The sequence below is a fragment of the Trachymyrmex cornetzi genome, unplaced genomic scaffold (genome assembly GCF_001594075.2).
Source record: "Trachymyrmex cornetzi isolate Tcor2-1 unplaced genomic scaffold, Tcor1.1 scaffold956, whole genome shotgun sequence".
NCBI classification, from domain to species: Eukaryota; Metazoa; Arthropoda; class Insecta; order Hymenoptera; family Formicidae; genus Trachymyrmex; species Trachymyrmex cornetzi.
The window spans coordinates 48,930-66,508 of NW_017300307.1; the positions used below are offsets into that span (position 1 = coordinate 48,930).

General features: G+C 36.9%; 1 protein-coding gene across 1 annotated transcript; it reads right to left on the reverse strand.

The window, feature by feature from the left end:
• Positions 1 to 295: 295 nt before the first annotated feature.
• Positions 296 to 2,530, reverse strand: LOC108769818 (uncharacterized). Its single transcript, XM_018521027.1, has 2 exons — positions 2,087 to 2,530; positions 296 to 685 (listed from the first exon to the last, which is right to left on the reverse strand). Exons 1-2 carry the CDS (start codon positions 2,216 to 2,218, stop codon positions 296 to 298), a joined length of 522 nt encoding a protein of 173 aa, XP_018376529.1. The 5' UTR covers positions 2,219 to 2,530.
• Positions 2,531 to 17,579: the final 15,049 nt, after the last annotated feature.

The window sequence follows — 17,579 nt, forward strand, 5'->3', positions numbered from 1 at the left end:
TCGAATCAACCATAAGTGTCAACTATAAGTGATCAATTTCACTAAACAGCAAACGCGATTAGTCAGTTCCACGGCGAATTAGGTAATTGGCGTTGGTGAAACTGGTCCAAATAATTTGTACGAAAAGCACGCACGCTTAGCGCTTTTTTTACCTTTTTTAAAAAAGGTAAGCTTATATAAATAATAAGAAACAGTATCATTTGTGTTTTACTTTTTAATTTGGTAAATAAAATATTATATACAAAGGACCTCAGATTTTACCCGTTTAAAATAAGTAGCCAGCATAAAGTATACATTAGAGATCCAATAAACCCCATTCGTCATACAGTGGCAGTCTTTTTATCATTAACTTTATAAAATTCTCGCTTTTGACACCTGGATTTCCATCAGAGCTTAACTCATCCAAATCTTTCGCCTTAGCCTTAGAGCATAGCAAAAGCGGTAAAATGACGAAGAATACTATCATTTCATAGCTAGCTTTTCGCTTTGTGGTAACCTTTAGTTCTTCCATGGTGGGCGTCTGTGTTTTGCAATTCAATTGTTTCATAGTCACTGATAAGGTGTCAAGGTATTCGTTCAATGGAATAATTTTTTTGTTTTCCATGATATCCAAAGAAGGACTTGTATTGAGAAAATATATCAAATCATGTACCGGTATTGTGTAAACGCACAGTTGGAAGTCTACCTGTAATCAAACGAATTCTTACGATCGGAATGTCATATTCAGAAAGTTTCATAACAAGATTGATAGTTTGCGCGGACGACATGGATCAAAAAGAGACGAGTATATAAAACTGAATGCGATTAAACAGCTGAGGTTATTGTATTATTCATAGCATATTGCATTTTGAAATATTTTCTGTTATCACTGCCTGTTTGTCTTGATCACTAAAGCGGATATTGCGCGGATAATTAAACAGCGCGTTAATACTACATATAATAGCGTTTCTCTTTTAAAATATTACCTATTCATTTTGTTTATTTATACTTAAATTTTTATTATTGCACACAACTATAAAAGTTGTCATAAAAATCATGAAATGTAGATTAATGAAATAAAGTGACCGAAATATGTTACATGTAAATTGTGTTGATAACAAAATTTACATCTTTTCAAATTAAAAAAAATGTATTTTTAACATAAATCCACTGTTCCAATAATGTATATGTTCTATCACATGTAAGTATAAATTAATAATTTTTTAAATTATTTTATTTAATTTTAAATTCTTAACAAGAAAATAAAGAGCACATAAGAGTAAAATAAAGTATTTCAAAACATGAAAAATCAAAAGAAATTATGAATAATATAATATTCTATAATTGATTAAAATATAACATATTTCGGTCTCATGATTGAGCCTTCTTCAGATATACGTACAGGAGATGTTACATTGGAAGAGAGCAGTTGAATAGATAGAAAAATTTATACATATAGTGATGATGGCTAGTGAGAAGTTTTGAGAAACGGAAATCACTTGCAAACGACTGGATGACCGGTTGTTTGACATTTTCTGCTTCTGGTAACAAGCCAAGTTAGAAATAAATTAAGAGAATAATAAAAAATTAAGTAAAATCGTCACTCTGGTCAAAACTCATGAGTGTTCTATTGTTTAATTTTTTATTATCCTCTTAATTTATTTCTAACTTGGCTTGTTATCAGAACCGGAAAATATCAAACAACCGGTCATCCAGCCGTTTGCGAGTGATTTCCGTTTCTTAGCAAAGCTTCTCATCACTATATGTATAATTTTTTCTATCTATTCGACTGCTCCCTTTCAATGTAACATCTCCTGCATGCATATCTGAAGAAGGCTCAATCGTGAGACCGAAACATGTTATATTTTAATCAATTATAGAATATTATATTATTCATAATTTCTTTTGATTTTTCATATTTTAAAATACTTTATATTTTTGACTCTTATGTGTCCTTTATTCTTTCGTTATTGTTTTTAAATTAAGAGTCCTTCGTTCTTGTAATAACTTATTTAAATTCTTAACTGTAATAAAATCACGTTTATAATAAATCTACTGAGTACACATTTAGAGTAAGTACTTTTTTTTATGACGTGATGATACTTACAAAAATATGATCAATAGGTTTGCCATCATTGTCATATCTGAATAACATATTGTTCACATGAAAATCACCATGATTAATGACATTAAATTCATCCTTACAGAGTTTAGTTGCATCTATTCCTATTTGGTACATATGATTGGAGAGTTTACCAATTTGGTAGTAATTTTTTGCGAGTATCTAGCAATACAAACGAAATAAATGTAAAATTGTATGATATTATGTGTAAAAATCACACAGATATGCGCTCTAATATGTATTTGTATGCCGTCATGCCGTCACGTCATGTGTGATCGTGTTCATGTTCAATGTTGCCAATAGTGCCAATCTGCTGATTAGATAGAATCAAAAGCCATCTATTATCGAATAAATGAACAGTACATTTTTCCTCTGGTCTGAACGTCGTCTATCTGGTCGATGGTCGACGTTAATAAAATCAAAGATTTCGGATTTTGCATCGCAATATCTCCGCTCGTAGAGCATGTAGAGAAAAAATTAAAACACTTTTATTTATATTTAGACCGGTCGCAATCGATTGAGCACACTTAAAACTTGACCGGTTCAGCCCTTATTGAGATCCGATAATCTCGATCTGGCGCAACTCGCCGGCTCGCGTAAAGTAGCCACGGCAGTGTCGCTGCGCGTAGCTTAGCGCTGAGACACTACCAGTGTCTCCAGATAATAATATAAATAAAAAATATTTAATTGAAAAATAAAAAAAAATTTAAAAAATATGACACTTACACCACCAATTTTCCGGTTCAGGATCCGGCTCGTACGGTCGGAGACCGAAAAGTTCTGCCAGGAACAGGCTGTCGTCGTCCCACACATCCATAAACTGTTCCCGAAAGAACTTTTCCGCCCGCCTCTCCGCCCGCACCATCCGTCAATGGTAGGGGTTTATGAACCCTCTGATGCTTATATCACAGCGATTCGTCTCCTGAAAAAAAAAGAGTACAAATTGAATTAGAATTAGAATTAGAATTAGAATTAGAATTTATAATTTATAATTAACGTATCAACGGGATCTTGAGGATCTCCATCTCGTTGGCCAATTGCAATCTTTCGACCCGTTGGTTGTCAACCATGAGATACTGAGGAAAAAAAAACGTTATGAATTTAAAAAAATAATAAAATAAAAAAATCTAGCAATAAATTTAAAAAATTGATAAAATAAAAAAGATCTAGCAATAAATTTATTTAAAGTTTTCAGTACATTATCAATTTAATTTAACTTGTGATATTATTACAGTAGTTTAATTAAAGTTCGGAAAAATATCGGCGCGCAGTTTGAATAACTACAAAAATATGATATATGCATGCACATATATAGGATATAGATAATTCACTGGGAATTATTTAGGCAAAAAAGATCTAGCTTTGACCGTCATAGGTCCGAATATGTTTATACTTAGTAAAAAATCTGACATATACAAAAACAGAAAAACTACTTACTCCTTCCACCGGGTACTCGTACCGGATCTCCAGGATATCTCTCAGGTTGCTCATTATACAGGCCGGGACTGGTTGTTTTTTTACAATTTTTTCTATAAAAACACATTATCACTTTCACTTGCACTGAATGACATAAACGTGCAAGAGTATTCTACCAGTTAAATGGTAGAATACTCTTGAACGTTTTATAAAAAAAAATCACTCGCGTCAAAATACTTCTGAATGCGAACAAAGACTGACGCCGAGATCCATCCTTCGCTTCAGCGAGCATGCCTAGTCTTTATCGGTAGACAGCAGTTGTATATAAACAGTTTGGATCATAAGTGCCTCCATGAAAAAAGCTATCGCTTATATCGTCGTGGCACTATTTATAATATAGCCTAAAAATCGCGATGCATTGAGGCGTTGCTAAGTAGTGCGCATAATGATATAAAATAAAAAAATCAATTTTGATCTACGAATTGCGCACATTTATTTTCACACCTGTTATTCCCTTTTTTCTTTTTTCTTATACATATGTTCATACATACGTTCATACATATACATATACATACATACGTTTATTCGTGCATGCATACATACGTATATGATTCGTGACACGGCGCGTTAAGAGAAGTACTGGCAGATGTTTATATAAACTAAGTGTGAGAGCGCGTCGAGGCATAGGATAGATGGTTGAATGGGAAGCAAAGACAATACATATATATTTGATGTGAACGACAAAATTTTTATTCACATATTATTACATCGGTTTTTTTTGTCATACGTATTAAAAACTAAAGCAAATAGCTCGCAATCGACGAGCTGATGCTTGTTGAAGACGTTGCTATCGCGTATAGCGTCTTCAGACGCGATGATGGACAAACGCGTATACTTGATATCAACCGTATCGACGAGTTGGACTAATCGTTCGAACGTTACATCGATACATCCGTCAAACGCGAACATGCGGCCTAGAGTCGTTTCAGTCATCGTCATGCGTACGGACGAACAATCGAGGCGTATGAGCGTAGCATCGTTCAGCGTACACACTCTAACAGTTAGCGGTTCAATACTTATGAAATTGTCCATGTGTTCGTTCCGCAGCATCTTGTAAATATTCCATCGCTGCTCGTAGAGGCCCTTCCACATTTCGAGAGACAGCGACAGTTCGTGTCCGCGATGATCTTTCAGAGCGATCTCCACGAAACTCGGCGGACCAACGCTGATTTCAATTTCCAAGTACTTGTAACCCATAGCCATCAGATCGTAACGTCTGCTCAGTAAACGCATCGCGCGATGCTCCATGCTGTGTACATACATAACGTTAAAAACGTTTCTTTTTTGCGTATAGATCGTTGAAACTTACATGTTACTGCAGCACTTCTTCGTTACGTACGATGCGTTGCTCTCTTTGGCGAAATACATTTTCAACTGTTCGTACAAGCGGTTATCACAAGACTGATCGTACCCGCGTAAATTGCGACGTATATGGTAAAACTTCTAGAATCGAAGAGAGGATAACCCGTTCCCTTTTTTTTCCAAGAATTGCGAACGTGTTGCGACACGTTTTATCGCGTTTTTTCTACGTTTTTTCTTTGTTCGCGAGTTTATCAGTGTTTATACTTTACGGTTTATATTTCGATGGCATTGATGATGATGATGACGTTGACGACTTTGATGCTTTTTCCCCAGGACATTCCTAATATCTCGTTTCTTCCTTCGATGCCGACTTTGATGCTTTTTCCACAGGGCATTCCCAATATCTCGCTTCCTCCTCCTTCTTCGGCGGTGGACTTGGCGGACTTGGCGACAAGGGACGGTATCCTTTTCGCTCGACCGATTTTCGATGTAGGTAGTCTCTTACTCTATCCATGTCTTAACGCTCGTAATCGAAGATTATGATTGAACGAAAAAAGCCTTATACACTGCCTATATACATTGCATATAGGTACATATATACACATTCATACATACACGTTCGTACATGCACATTCATACATACATACGTTCATACTTACGAGTACATGTATCACAAAAGAAGGGGAAACAGAAATACGTAATCAATACATTAACGTAGTTTCATTTAAAAAATTTTCTTTTGCAACCATCAGTTATATATTTTAAATACATTTTGTAATGCGCATATCTTAAGATGTAGTTCGCATCGCATAGTATTAGCAACATCCATAACAGTTAACGATTCCATGTCTTTATACACTTTGTCCAAAGTCTCGATGTGCATGCGTTTTCGTTCATCGTCCAGAAGCAAGTTCCATAGCCACGTTCGTTTCTTACGTCCCTTGACGTACATGATTGCATCATCTTCAAATACAGCCGCTGTGACCAGGCGTTTCGCTTTGCTGTACGGGATCATCCCGTCCTCCCATCGCAATCCATGGTGATAAGCACTCAACCAGGAAGCGCAAGACCTGCCGGATCGTGTCAAAAATTTCCATGGCGCAGGACTCGTAAAAATGTAATGCGTGAGAACGGTCCCCTGTTTCAGCACCGCCACTTCCTTCGTGATAAATTTCTTGTTAACGATGAATCCTTGAAGATCCACGAACGTTAGCACGAACATGTTGTCGAGAAGACTGTGGTCGGTTGTGGCGTATCGTAGATTGTATATCGTGTCGGAGGATGTGCTTAGGTGATTTTGCGCACAAGGTTGGTGAATGGATTATACTGAACCACGCGATCGTGTATGATGAGATACACGTTATAATAGGCTGTTGTATTTGCAGGCACGTCCTTCTTACATTCGAAGTCTAATCGCACGTTCATGGCACTCTTGACCAATTCGTTCTGTCGAGAGCAATCGATGATCACGAACGGACCATTAAGTAAAAAAGTTGTAAAGGTGAGACTCGGCTCGAGATACTCGTATCCGTAGTAGCACTTGCAGAAACGTGCGTATATGTCGTACAGAATCGCATATCTATTTTTATCGAAATCCAGATTCAAGTCATCGTACGGATAACATTCCGAGTTCAGGTAGAGTTTCGCACTGGTTAATTTGCAGTCGTCGAAACGACTTATATTCTCGGACATGATGTTTTTTCGACTTGTTTGCAAAGCGAAGATGACGTAGCGCGTCTTCTCGAGCTAAGTAGCCATCTTGATGGCCCACGAATGCTGGGTTGTGCTTTGCAAGAACGGAAACTCGTATAGATCCCACAAGCGAAAAGCCATGCTCAGATATCATCCGCTCTCCAGAGCGCGGAGCATCACCAGCTTATTTATCTGGCTCAATAATACGTGCAGCATTCGCCACTGTATTTCAATAATTCGAGTATCGGCTCTGTCACCAGATTTTCAGTCAGGCAATTGTTGTCGTTGCGCGTTCGTATTAAAATCAACTTGTGACGAGCGTTGACCACCACGCGTTTGTAATCTTCGCAGAATCCCAGCAGTACATAGAGCGGTACACAGAAATTAAAGTATCCGGCGTCAGTAATCAACGCGTCCCAGCCGGCATTCCGCAAAATCACGCTTCTGTCGGACGACACTATAACATAGTTTTTGAGCCTGCTAGTTATGCCAACGTATCTGTTACGGTCAATCTCTACACCGTTGAGTCCATATCGAATATCATCGAATATGAACGCGACGCAATTATTTCCCAATGCCACGTTAGCGCCCTGGACCACTCTGTTCTTCGTCAGTTTTCCCTCGACGTATCTGTACACACTGCCGTACGTGACTTTCGTACGGCAGTGTGTACATATCCTGTTGCTGTATAGGTATTCTTATCTCGTCGCTGTACCCGACGTTGTGTTGGCAAACGGGTTGTACGTGTGAGTCTCAATCTTGACGATGTGATCGTCGAAGATCGGCTCATCTTTAAGGTTTAGGATATCTCAAATGTTGCGCACCGCGAATCCCAAAAACTTTACAAACGTTCGACGCGCTAAACTTCTTCCCGATGCAGCTGAATGAGCGAGTGTTATCGAGCTGCGACGTAACCGGCCTTGTAAAGAATGTGTTATCTCTCTGCGTGCGATCCGTTCCGTTCTGCACGAGCATCTCACGCTCGCGTTATCGCTGTCGTCGTCGTACGTGCAACCTAACAATTATCTCTTCTCCTCGAAAATCGAGCAATCGTTCTGGTCGACGAAGCGTATCGTTAGATCCGTAATGCTCCGTGCGATGATCGGCAGGTAAATGATCTGCGCCGGCTGTTCCGACATCTTATATCCTGGCGGCACGCTCTGTGAAAATTCGTGTATCGTGTTCGCGGTTTTGCCGTTGCTGTATGCGCTCGCGATCACGTTACACTCTACGTGGATAACGTTTACGTTCATTATGTTGATCGACATGTCCGATTCGTGCCATCTTCGCGGTCGCAGTATACGTTTCGACGAGAATCCCAGTAACGATCCAATGCTGTTGGGCCTGTCAAAGTTTATTCTGTATGCACATCTAATCTCGCGTTTTATCGTGTTGTAGTTTGCGCGAAGCGTAATCGGGTATTCTACACCGTCATCATCGCTGTCGTTGTTGCTGTTGTTATTGTTGTTGTCACCACGCCTTACGTCAACGGTTTCAAGAGCATCACGGCGAGGACGTTTTCATAAAATCGCGCGTTTCAAAAATTCATTTATGTCTCTTACTTCGTACGAACCCTTGGGAATTGTAATTTCCGTATCGTCTTTGGCAAAATAAAATTTGTTGTTCGATTCGTTCACGTTGCGTATCGTGTGACAAGTCTCAAAAATCGCCAGACCGAGCTCTTCATCGCCGTCACTCAAATCTATGACGGGAAAGTAATTCGCCGCGAGTATGGTGCTCTTCCCGCTCAGCGTAAGCGTCAGTGACATGACGTTCCCATGTTTTTCCAAGTGTTCGACCAATACTGAAATTTCACAGCACCTCGTCGAGCTTTTTAAATTCTCACGCATCGACCGTTTGTAGAAACCGCAGGCACATCTGTCCGCAGAAGCTATGATCGTATGTCTGATATGACGTGCGATTGAATACTATCGTCGTAGCACCGTTCCCGAAATACCGCACCAGTTCCTTGGGCGGTCAAAGATTACCGAAACTCAAAGTACACGACGCAGTCGTTTCTCCTTGAGTACGCTACCCAGTGAGTACCGGCCCTATCACATCGTCCAGATTCACGATACCGCTTTCGTTTCGGCGCGGTAACGCGTTACGCACGAAAACGCTTCTAAAGTACGATACGCGCATACGTCTCGCGAGCTAGTTTAATTGCACATTGGTAGTCGCGCCAGACGGCATTTTTATCGTCTCTTTGGCGTTTTTTGTTCTTCGCAGGTACACCCTGTCCGCGTTTGTACGGGCCGAGATACAGTCCGCGTTCGTATTTGTACGGAGCGAGATACAGTCCGCAGCCCTGTTCCATCGCGTGATCGTGACGTTGCAGCTCTTCGAGCTGACCTCGCGCGGCATTGCTGTCGTTCACTGCTTTCGCCACGCTGGCCGCTCCGCCGATCAAGGACCCACGCGCGCCCAACATTAGCAGAAACGGTAACTCGTCGCCATGTTTCGCCGTCGGAAGTACCCGCTTTTTCGTCGCCTTTTTCCTCGTCGTCTTCTTCTTTGGTTTCATGCCCATGCATCTTGGTCTTGGCTTTCATCGTTGCCCAGATGGCTGCAGCGGTTCTTTCGCTCAGAGCCGAATCTCTCGCGACGACGCGTCCTAGCGCTTTGTCGGCGAGTACCTTGTCCGCCGTGTGTCTATCGGTGAAATCGTTGCTCTCGGAATACGCAATGTTGTGATCTCGGCACGCCGCGTCCAGCGGATTTATGCCCGCGTCACCACTGGCTAATCGCTTCGTCAGCCGAGTGGCCGAACCGCAAAACTGGTAGCCCGGGATATGTAACTCGAAAGGAAGCGCGTTTATCGTTCGATTCAGCAGACCGCCGCGCGACGCCAACATTCGCTACAGTCCTTTATTTTAGGTGCGGGACCGTCGATGTGCGTCCGCTGCTACGGTTGATTGTAGTGCTCGTCGCGTCGATGATAGTTTCGAACCTCCAAATCCGCCTTCACGTGTTCCTGAAGTTTGTCCCAGACGTGTTCGATGTAGTCCCTGTACACGCGTAAGAGTACGACCTTCGGTACATACTGCAACTGCTCGGCGCTCAAGTCTCGAATATCGGAAGGATGACACAGCGCGAGATATATTTTGCTACTGCGCGATTCCCGGTTTCGTGCGCCTTTAAAAAGTCGTTCGAGAGCTCGTAGCCTTTAGTGCGAGCATAAAATTTGGCAACCGCTGACGATACGCGTCACAAACTGTGACGCGAAGTCGCGAATAATGGAAGGCTGCGCGGAGAAGCGCAAGCACGGCGAAAAGCTGCCGAGCATTATAAGTGCGATTATTTGCGGTCCGTCGAATGGCGGTTAAACCAACGTTCTCTAGAGCCCGAACGGCGTACGTTTCGACCCTCGGGAAAATTTACTTAACAAAACTTGAAAAAAAAACTTGAATGTTATTTTAGGGTAAACTTAAGAAAAAACTTAAAAATATATTTTAAGTAAATTTGGACACTTTAAAGATTTATTTAAAGTAATCTTGAAACTTACTTTTAAAGAAGTTTTAAAGTAACCTAAGAATTGTGAAAAGTAAATGTCAACAATTTTAAAGTTTATCAAGATAATTGAAAATTATTATGTATCTTATACTTTTTACCTTCAAAGTAAAGGAAATTTTAAAATAAGTTAACTTTAAAATTGTCGACATTTACTTTTCACAATTCTTTTAGGTTACCTTTAAACCTCTTTAAGTCTTTTAAAATAATATTATACAATACATTGATACATATTACGATATGATTTTTATTTCTTATCGATATTAGCTGCCAGTTTTATTAATTGTTGCAGAGCTACTTGCTGCTCTGGGTTAGCTTTTTGTTGCAGAGATGCAGCTATTTGCAGCAAAAAAGAAGTATTATCTGTTTCTTGACTACTGGTGCTGATTATTGTATTACTCGACGTCAATAATAATTGTTGCTCATGCTGTTCAATTTCTTGTTCTTCTTGGTTTGCATTTTGTTGTGTTACTGTCTGCGGGACTACTTTGCTGATCTGCTATGTCTAATTGTATTGAATTTGAATTCAAGACTGCAAATTGCCCACCAGCTATCTGTTGATGATTGGCTTCAACTTAATGCTGCTGTGGAGCAGATTTTTCAGTAAGATTCTCATTGATTATCCTTTTTCCTTGAAATGTTTTGGAAAAGTTGTTCAGTTTATTGCCAATGGCTTTACATACTTCATCTTTGATATCATCAAAAGATTTTGAAAAATACTTGGTAATGTATTCTGAAAGTCAGAAAGAAAAGTAGGATATCAATATTTAGTTTAGTCAATAACACATAGAAAAATGTGTATAATACAAATGAAATATACATAGAATATAGAATTACTTCGTATTATAAAAAGGCTTACGTGTAGGAAAACTTAGCTTACGTTAATATAATTACCCACTTGACCAATTAAAATCAAACAGTAATGCAATCACAGCAGTGCTTGCCTTATTGTTTAATTTCGATTGATACTTATTGGTTTTTTCAGATATAAATGTACATAGATAAATTATTGATTAAATTATTGGCCAATATTTTTTTTATTGGTTAAATCGGTTGTGTATCCATACTCGTACTGTAGCTTATTTTCAATAATATTAACATAAGCAGACTGATTCGTAAGAAGCAAAGAAAAATTGTACCTATTATTCCCTTCACTTTTTCTTCATCAATTGCCTGCTTTTGAAAAGCATTTTTATGGGCATTTGTTTTCTTTCGTTTAAGAGAGCATAAAGCCAATTCTTGATTTGAGAACACCAGGCCACACAATTCAGAAGCCAAAACCGATACTTTTGAATGACGAGCTTTTTGCACAGTTGCAAGTGACAAACTTTTCGAACCAAACGAAATAATTTCCTAAAAATGACAAAATTTATAAATTTAAAAAGCACATATATGGGTTGGAATACGTTATGTGAAATAATTAAGTCTATTAATGTGAAAATAATAAAAAATTTTACTTTTGTTTGACGATTTTCCTTATAATGTGTCGTATGTAAAGAACTTTCTTGAAAATCTTGATCTTGAATAATCGATTTCTCGCTGTTTTTATTGGACAAAATGGATGTTTTGTGTCCTAAAAGATTGATAATATATAATTGTTTTTATTGATTAGCTAGTAGCGAGTATATAATGAAAATTAAATTTTAATAATATTAATTTTTCTCTTACATTTACACTATTCCTTTCTATCAATGGGGAGACAATTTCACGGTGATCTAATGTAGATGATATGGTGCTGACGTTGACACAAGGAAGTTCTTGCTTAAACTTCTTCACTGACTGATTTCTTACATGTGATAATTTAATTTGTCGTCATTGATTTCAATTTTATCCTACATTCAGAAATGGAAGAAAGTAAATTATAATTGATATTTCATAATAAATTATGTGACAATTACATTATATTATCACTAAAATATATGTATAATATATAATAATAATATTGAAATACATATGCATATGTATATTTAATACATTATCATGGAAGGAGTGATGATCTGTTTTCGAATAAGTGGCTTCATTAACAGCATTCGATTGTTCATCTCGAAGCGCCTATATACAATAAGATATATTTTTCAAAATTAAAAGAATATGATACAATGTGTGCCTTCCAATAAGAGACACGGTACGACACAGTGATCATCTCATCCTTGTTTAACATTGGCGACCAACAAGGATATAATAATACACTGTGTCATCTGTGACGTTTGTTAGAAGGCACACAATAATAACATAGCGACACAAAATAAAAAAAGTGTCATGTCTGAGAGGCTAGATCCCATCTATCCCTATGTATTTTAAAGCTCTGAAACCGAATATGACCTCAGAATTGCACCATCAGGTTAGGGTTTTTTTAACTTCAAAAAATTGCTTAATATTTTCGATGTTGCGTTAATAAAGAAAAGTTCGGGACTGAATAGTGTAATTTTAAAGGATATTTGGCAATATTTTGAGATTAGAAAAAAAACCCTGATATGATATGATGTCATATACCGTTTTAGAGTTTCAAAACATATAAGGACATATGGATTTAGTTGCTCGGACGTGATACTTTTATTTTTTGTGGCTGTATATAATTAAAAAGACAAAACTCTTTAGAAAATGGTATTCTCAAAATAAACATAGAAAAAGTAAATATAATTTGTGGAAATGTAGTAATCACTCACAATAAACGAAGAAATGCCTTCAGATCTTATTTCTTTGGTTTGTGGCCATTTTTCAAGAACTTTCTCACATGAACCATCATTCTTCTTATGATGTTTGCAACATTTGCATTTTGACGTTAGATCCTTTATCTTTGATTTAAGATGAGGAAATTCTGTGGATCATACATTATTTAAGAATATAATTGGAATTTACAGTGAAATACATTTCTCGATGTTTAGAATCGTGAACAAACTTGTTAAAAAATGATGCAATAAATTCCATATTATTTAAAATACAGACTGAAAATCTAAATTGACCACATTAATTAAGAAATTTACGTACCTTCAATGATGGCATGCATAGTTTGGTAGAGTCTCAATTCATTACGAAGTTTCTTGATCTCAGTTTCAAGAATGCTATTTTCTGACAATAATTGGCTTTTTGAAAGTCTATATCCTTCTATTTCTAATTCTTCAGAGTCATCTGACTCCTGCAGTAAAAGTAAATTATTGAGAAAGTCATAAAAATTAAATAATTTATTAGTATTAAGTCTCATAAATTATTAATTTTATTTTTTAAATATTATATTTTAGAGCATATAAAAAGTGCATATGATAAGAAAGATACGATTAAAAAAATTTTATTTACTAAAAAGTAAACGATTTTCCTCAAATTGTCTCGACGTCGATTTTTGTCAAATTTTTTAGTTGTTTCTTATGTCAAAGTATGAAGAAGTCTATCATTAATTTAAGCTTAAATTGATTCTTTCAATTAAAGTTTTTTATTTTATTACAAATATCCTATTTTACTTATACTTTAAAGCAATGTTTCTTAAGAATGAATCTAATTTATTAATGAGAGATTTCTTCGTACTTTGACATAAGAAACAGCTATAAAAAATAAAAATCTGTGATGAGAAAATTCGCTGTTTGACGTTCTCTGAGATTTATGTAAGAATATTTTTTAGTTTATTACAATTTATATCAATTTCATTTTACAAAAAGAGTTTTTTAATTTAAAAAAGATGAACTACTTGTGAACTCTTCAAAGTAAAATTTAACTTAATGTCTCAGCCATGACTAAAAATTTTTGAAATTCTAAGGATCCATAAAAATACAATAAAATCTGTTATAAAAAATTTACTTGATTTTTACTTATTTAAACTGCATGTGAACATCACCAAATCATCTTCGGAACTATTCCACTTTCATATGAAATGAAATTTTTGATAAAATAAACAAACAAAAATAACGAGTTATTATTTAAACATTTTTCTAGATACATCCTGTATTTTAACAAATACTTACAATTAGTTGATGAAATTTTCACAAATCATTATACTTACAATATTCAATCGTCTCTTTCGCTTCTGTTTTATTTTTTCATCAGCAGTCTTCGCTATCATGTTGACTGTCTTTTTGTTTAAAAGCAGTGACTCGTCAAAAAAATCATCATCCTTCGATTTGAATTTTTCCTTTACAATTTTCACTAAGTTTTTGTTACTTTTCTTATTCTGTGTCAACTTTCTTTTCTCCACTAATGGTTTTGGAACTTTCTGCGAAAAAAAACCTTTTTTAGTCTTATGGATATTTTCACATCTAATGGATATTTTCAGGTTTATCTAACAAATTACAAATCCAAATTAATTCAATTACATTCTGAGCTTAAATAATTATTGATTTTCTGAAACTTGTCCAGCCTTAGTATCAAAATTAACATCTGTAGTATCTTTTATCTTCACCAACTCTTTTCGTTCCTCTTTAGTTGGAAAAGGTACTCCATATTTAATAATATTTTTCGAAGCTTCTATGATTTCAGCCCATTCTAAAACATAAGTTTTCAATGATAGCTAATGCTATGATTTCTATTAGATTTATCTCCACAACAAAAAGAAATTGAATAACATCCCAGAAAATATTTTCCAAACAAAATAAACAGAAAAATTAAAGAAAATATGATACATTATTACTCAAATCTATTTTATTAATACTTTAAAATTTATTAAAGATAAAGAAAAAGAGCGGAAAAGTATGTTTCACTTACCATTGCTCTGAGCCCTCAAAATAGCAACCGTATTTATCCATTTTATAACGTCTGCTGAAATTTTAGCCATAATTTCTTTAGGCTGCACATTATAATTTGTAGGCCACTTTGCAACAACCTCTCTCTCCTCTCGTATTAAAGTGCTTATACGAACATTTGGTTCGTCACATACGATCCAATCTGCATGAGCCACCTGAATGGGTCTTTCGGTCTCATCATTGTTTTGCAAATCATTCATAAATTCACACAGAATATATACTTTATCTTCTTTCATTTTTATACGACACTCACAAGTCACTTCTTCGTACATGAAAAATAAGAGAGAAAAAGCGGGTTTTAGCGTTTTCGAATTGCAGTTTTAATCAATCCAAAATCAATTAACCTAGAAATATCATGAACTCATTCAATAGTAGTTCAAAAGTGGAGTATGTGACGATTAAATGACCTCGGATTGATTCACTGCAATCAAAAACGCTAGAGAAAAAGTCCTTCGAGAATAATTCGAAAACTGCTCTGCAATATCACCGACATTTATTTACGCAAATGTAGTTGCTAATAATGTATAACTATTAAATTATATATACTGCATGCACAATTGCATACAAGGAGAAAACTTATCACGATAATTGTATTGGAAAACAAGAGATTGAAAAGATGATGTAAACACATTCTCTCACTACTAGTCGCCTTCAAACAATTGCCCATCAACTTTATTTCGGACGGGCTTTTTTTGCGCATGCGTGGGAGAATAGTACGAATACCTTTAAGGCATCTTTACATGGCAGCATCAAGCGTCGAGCATCATGCAGCTTGCTATTCGTCAATTTTGATCACGTGACCTATTTTTAGCGAATAGCAAGCTCACAATGCTCGATGCTCGATGCTTGATGCTCCTATGTAAATACCATGTAAAGGTACTTTTTAAGGAATAAGACATTTTAATCTGAAATGGAATACATCGAAATATGCAATTTCATGTGTCGTACGACAAGAATTTTTTAATCTGTTGATTGGCTGTAGGACAGAAAGATCCGAGAACCTCTCTGTCCTACAGCCAATCAACAGGCTTGAAAAGCTTTACGACCGACACATGAAATATCGGACTTACTGTACGTGTGTGTGTGTAAACATATAATGTTAGTTAAAATTGATATATTGTCTCGTAAATAGATAACCGAATCTAACTTGAGAAGATTAATTTCAAAAAAAGCTATTGTACACAATTTTGTCTTTACAGTAATGCCTCGTCCAAAAAAATAGCGCCATATAAAAAATATTTGCCTGATTCTACTGTCCCAATTCCCAGGTCAACAATATGGATGTATAAGATACAACAGAATTTATTTATCCGAAGAACTCTCTTATGCATGAAACGCCACTTACTTCGTTAATCGTTCTCTCCTTTCGAAATTCTCTCGTGAAACCAAACGCAACTCGCAACTTATTGTATCGCAGTTCGTTATCAAAAACCAACTCGCTACGCCATGCTTTCTCTGCCGCCATAATAATAATAATAATAATAATAATAATAATAAAAGAACCTCCAAAAACAAGAGTGTTTTACATACGTTGTGCGCGCCGTCACCTACTTCTCTGACGCGCGCCCTCATCATGCATTTGCCTCTTGGGCATGCACTCCCCTTTGTTCGGGTTCGCTACGCACGGCCGGTACGTCTTACATTCGGCCATCCTCTTATGAGTGAGTCCTCTCACTTTGAAATGAATATAAAACAAATATATTTCGCTTCGATCATGTAGTTTTGTTTATGACTTCTATGACCTATTTGTGGTTCATGCTCTAACAGGAATGCTGATGTGGTAGTCAGTCACAATTCACATCAATTGCTTACGAATATTTCGGTATGGTCGGTAGTGGATGTCACGTGATCTGTCATGGTCTGCGACTATCTGCGCGATGTCCCTTGACATTTCGCGCTAATCGCCCATGACTCACGCGAGTTTATAAAAAAAACGTATAGTCTGTACTAAGTTTTGCGTAATCTGTCATGGTCTGCGACTATCTGCGCGATATCTTTTGACATTTCGCGCTAATCGCTCACAACTTACGCGAGTTTACAAAAAAAACGTATAGTCTGTACTGAGTTTTGCGCAATCTGTCATGGTCTGCGGCTATCTGCGCGATGTCCTTTGACATTTCACGCTAATCGCCCATAACTTACGCGAGTTTACAAAAAAAAACGTATAGTCTGTACTAAGTTTTGCGTGATCTGCCATGGTCTGCGACTATCTGCGTGATGTCCTTTGACATTTCACGCTAATCGCCCATAACTTACGCGAGTTTACAGAAATTGTCATGTAGTCTATGCTAGGTTCTATGTGATCTGTTATGGTCTGCGGTTATCTGCGCGACGTCTGCTAACGTCGTTGAAATTCTGCGCTAACTGCCCATAACTCACGCGGGTTTTCTAAAGAGAAAAAAAATGTTGTTTTGTCTTATTCGTTTGCTTTTTCGTTTCTTTGGTTATGGTTGGTATCGCTATCGCTATCATCACTAGTATTGCCGCTGGCTGGATCGCTGAAGGCGAGCCAAGGATGTAATCTATCAATTGCAATTACATTTTCGTATCGCTTGTTTCCCTTGCGTGTTATTGGAGTGTCTTCAACTAAAAATCTATCGTTCGGTAGGGTTTTTATAATACGATATGGGCCTTGAAATTTAGCTACTAGTTTTTTTGATTTGCCAAGCGTTGTTTGATCTATCGGGGTTTTTTCGATTCTTACCAGGTCCCCGATTTTATAACGAGTGGGTGCTTTCCTTTGTTTATTGAATCTTTTTTCTGCCGCGTGC

What these genes read in the sequence shown, in the direction of transcription:
- LOC108769818 (XM_018521027.1), bottom strand. Translation starts at nt 2,218, where the DNA reads ATGTACCAAATAGGAATAGATGCAACTAAACTCTGTAAGGATGAATTT. An exon ending in AACCTATTGATCATATTTTT is followed by an intron (nt 686 to 2,086) that starts GTAAGTATCATC and finishes GTTTGATTACAG; the next exon opens with GTAGACTTCCAACTGTGCGT.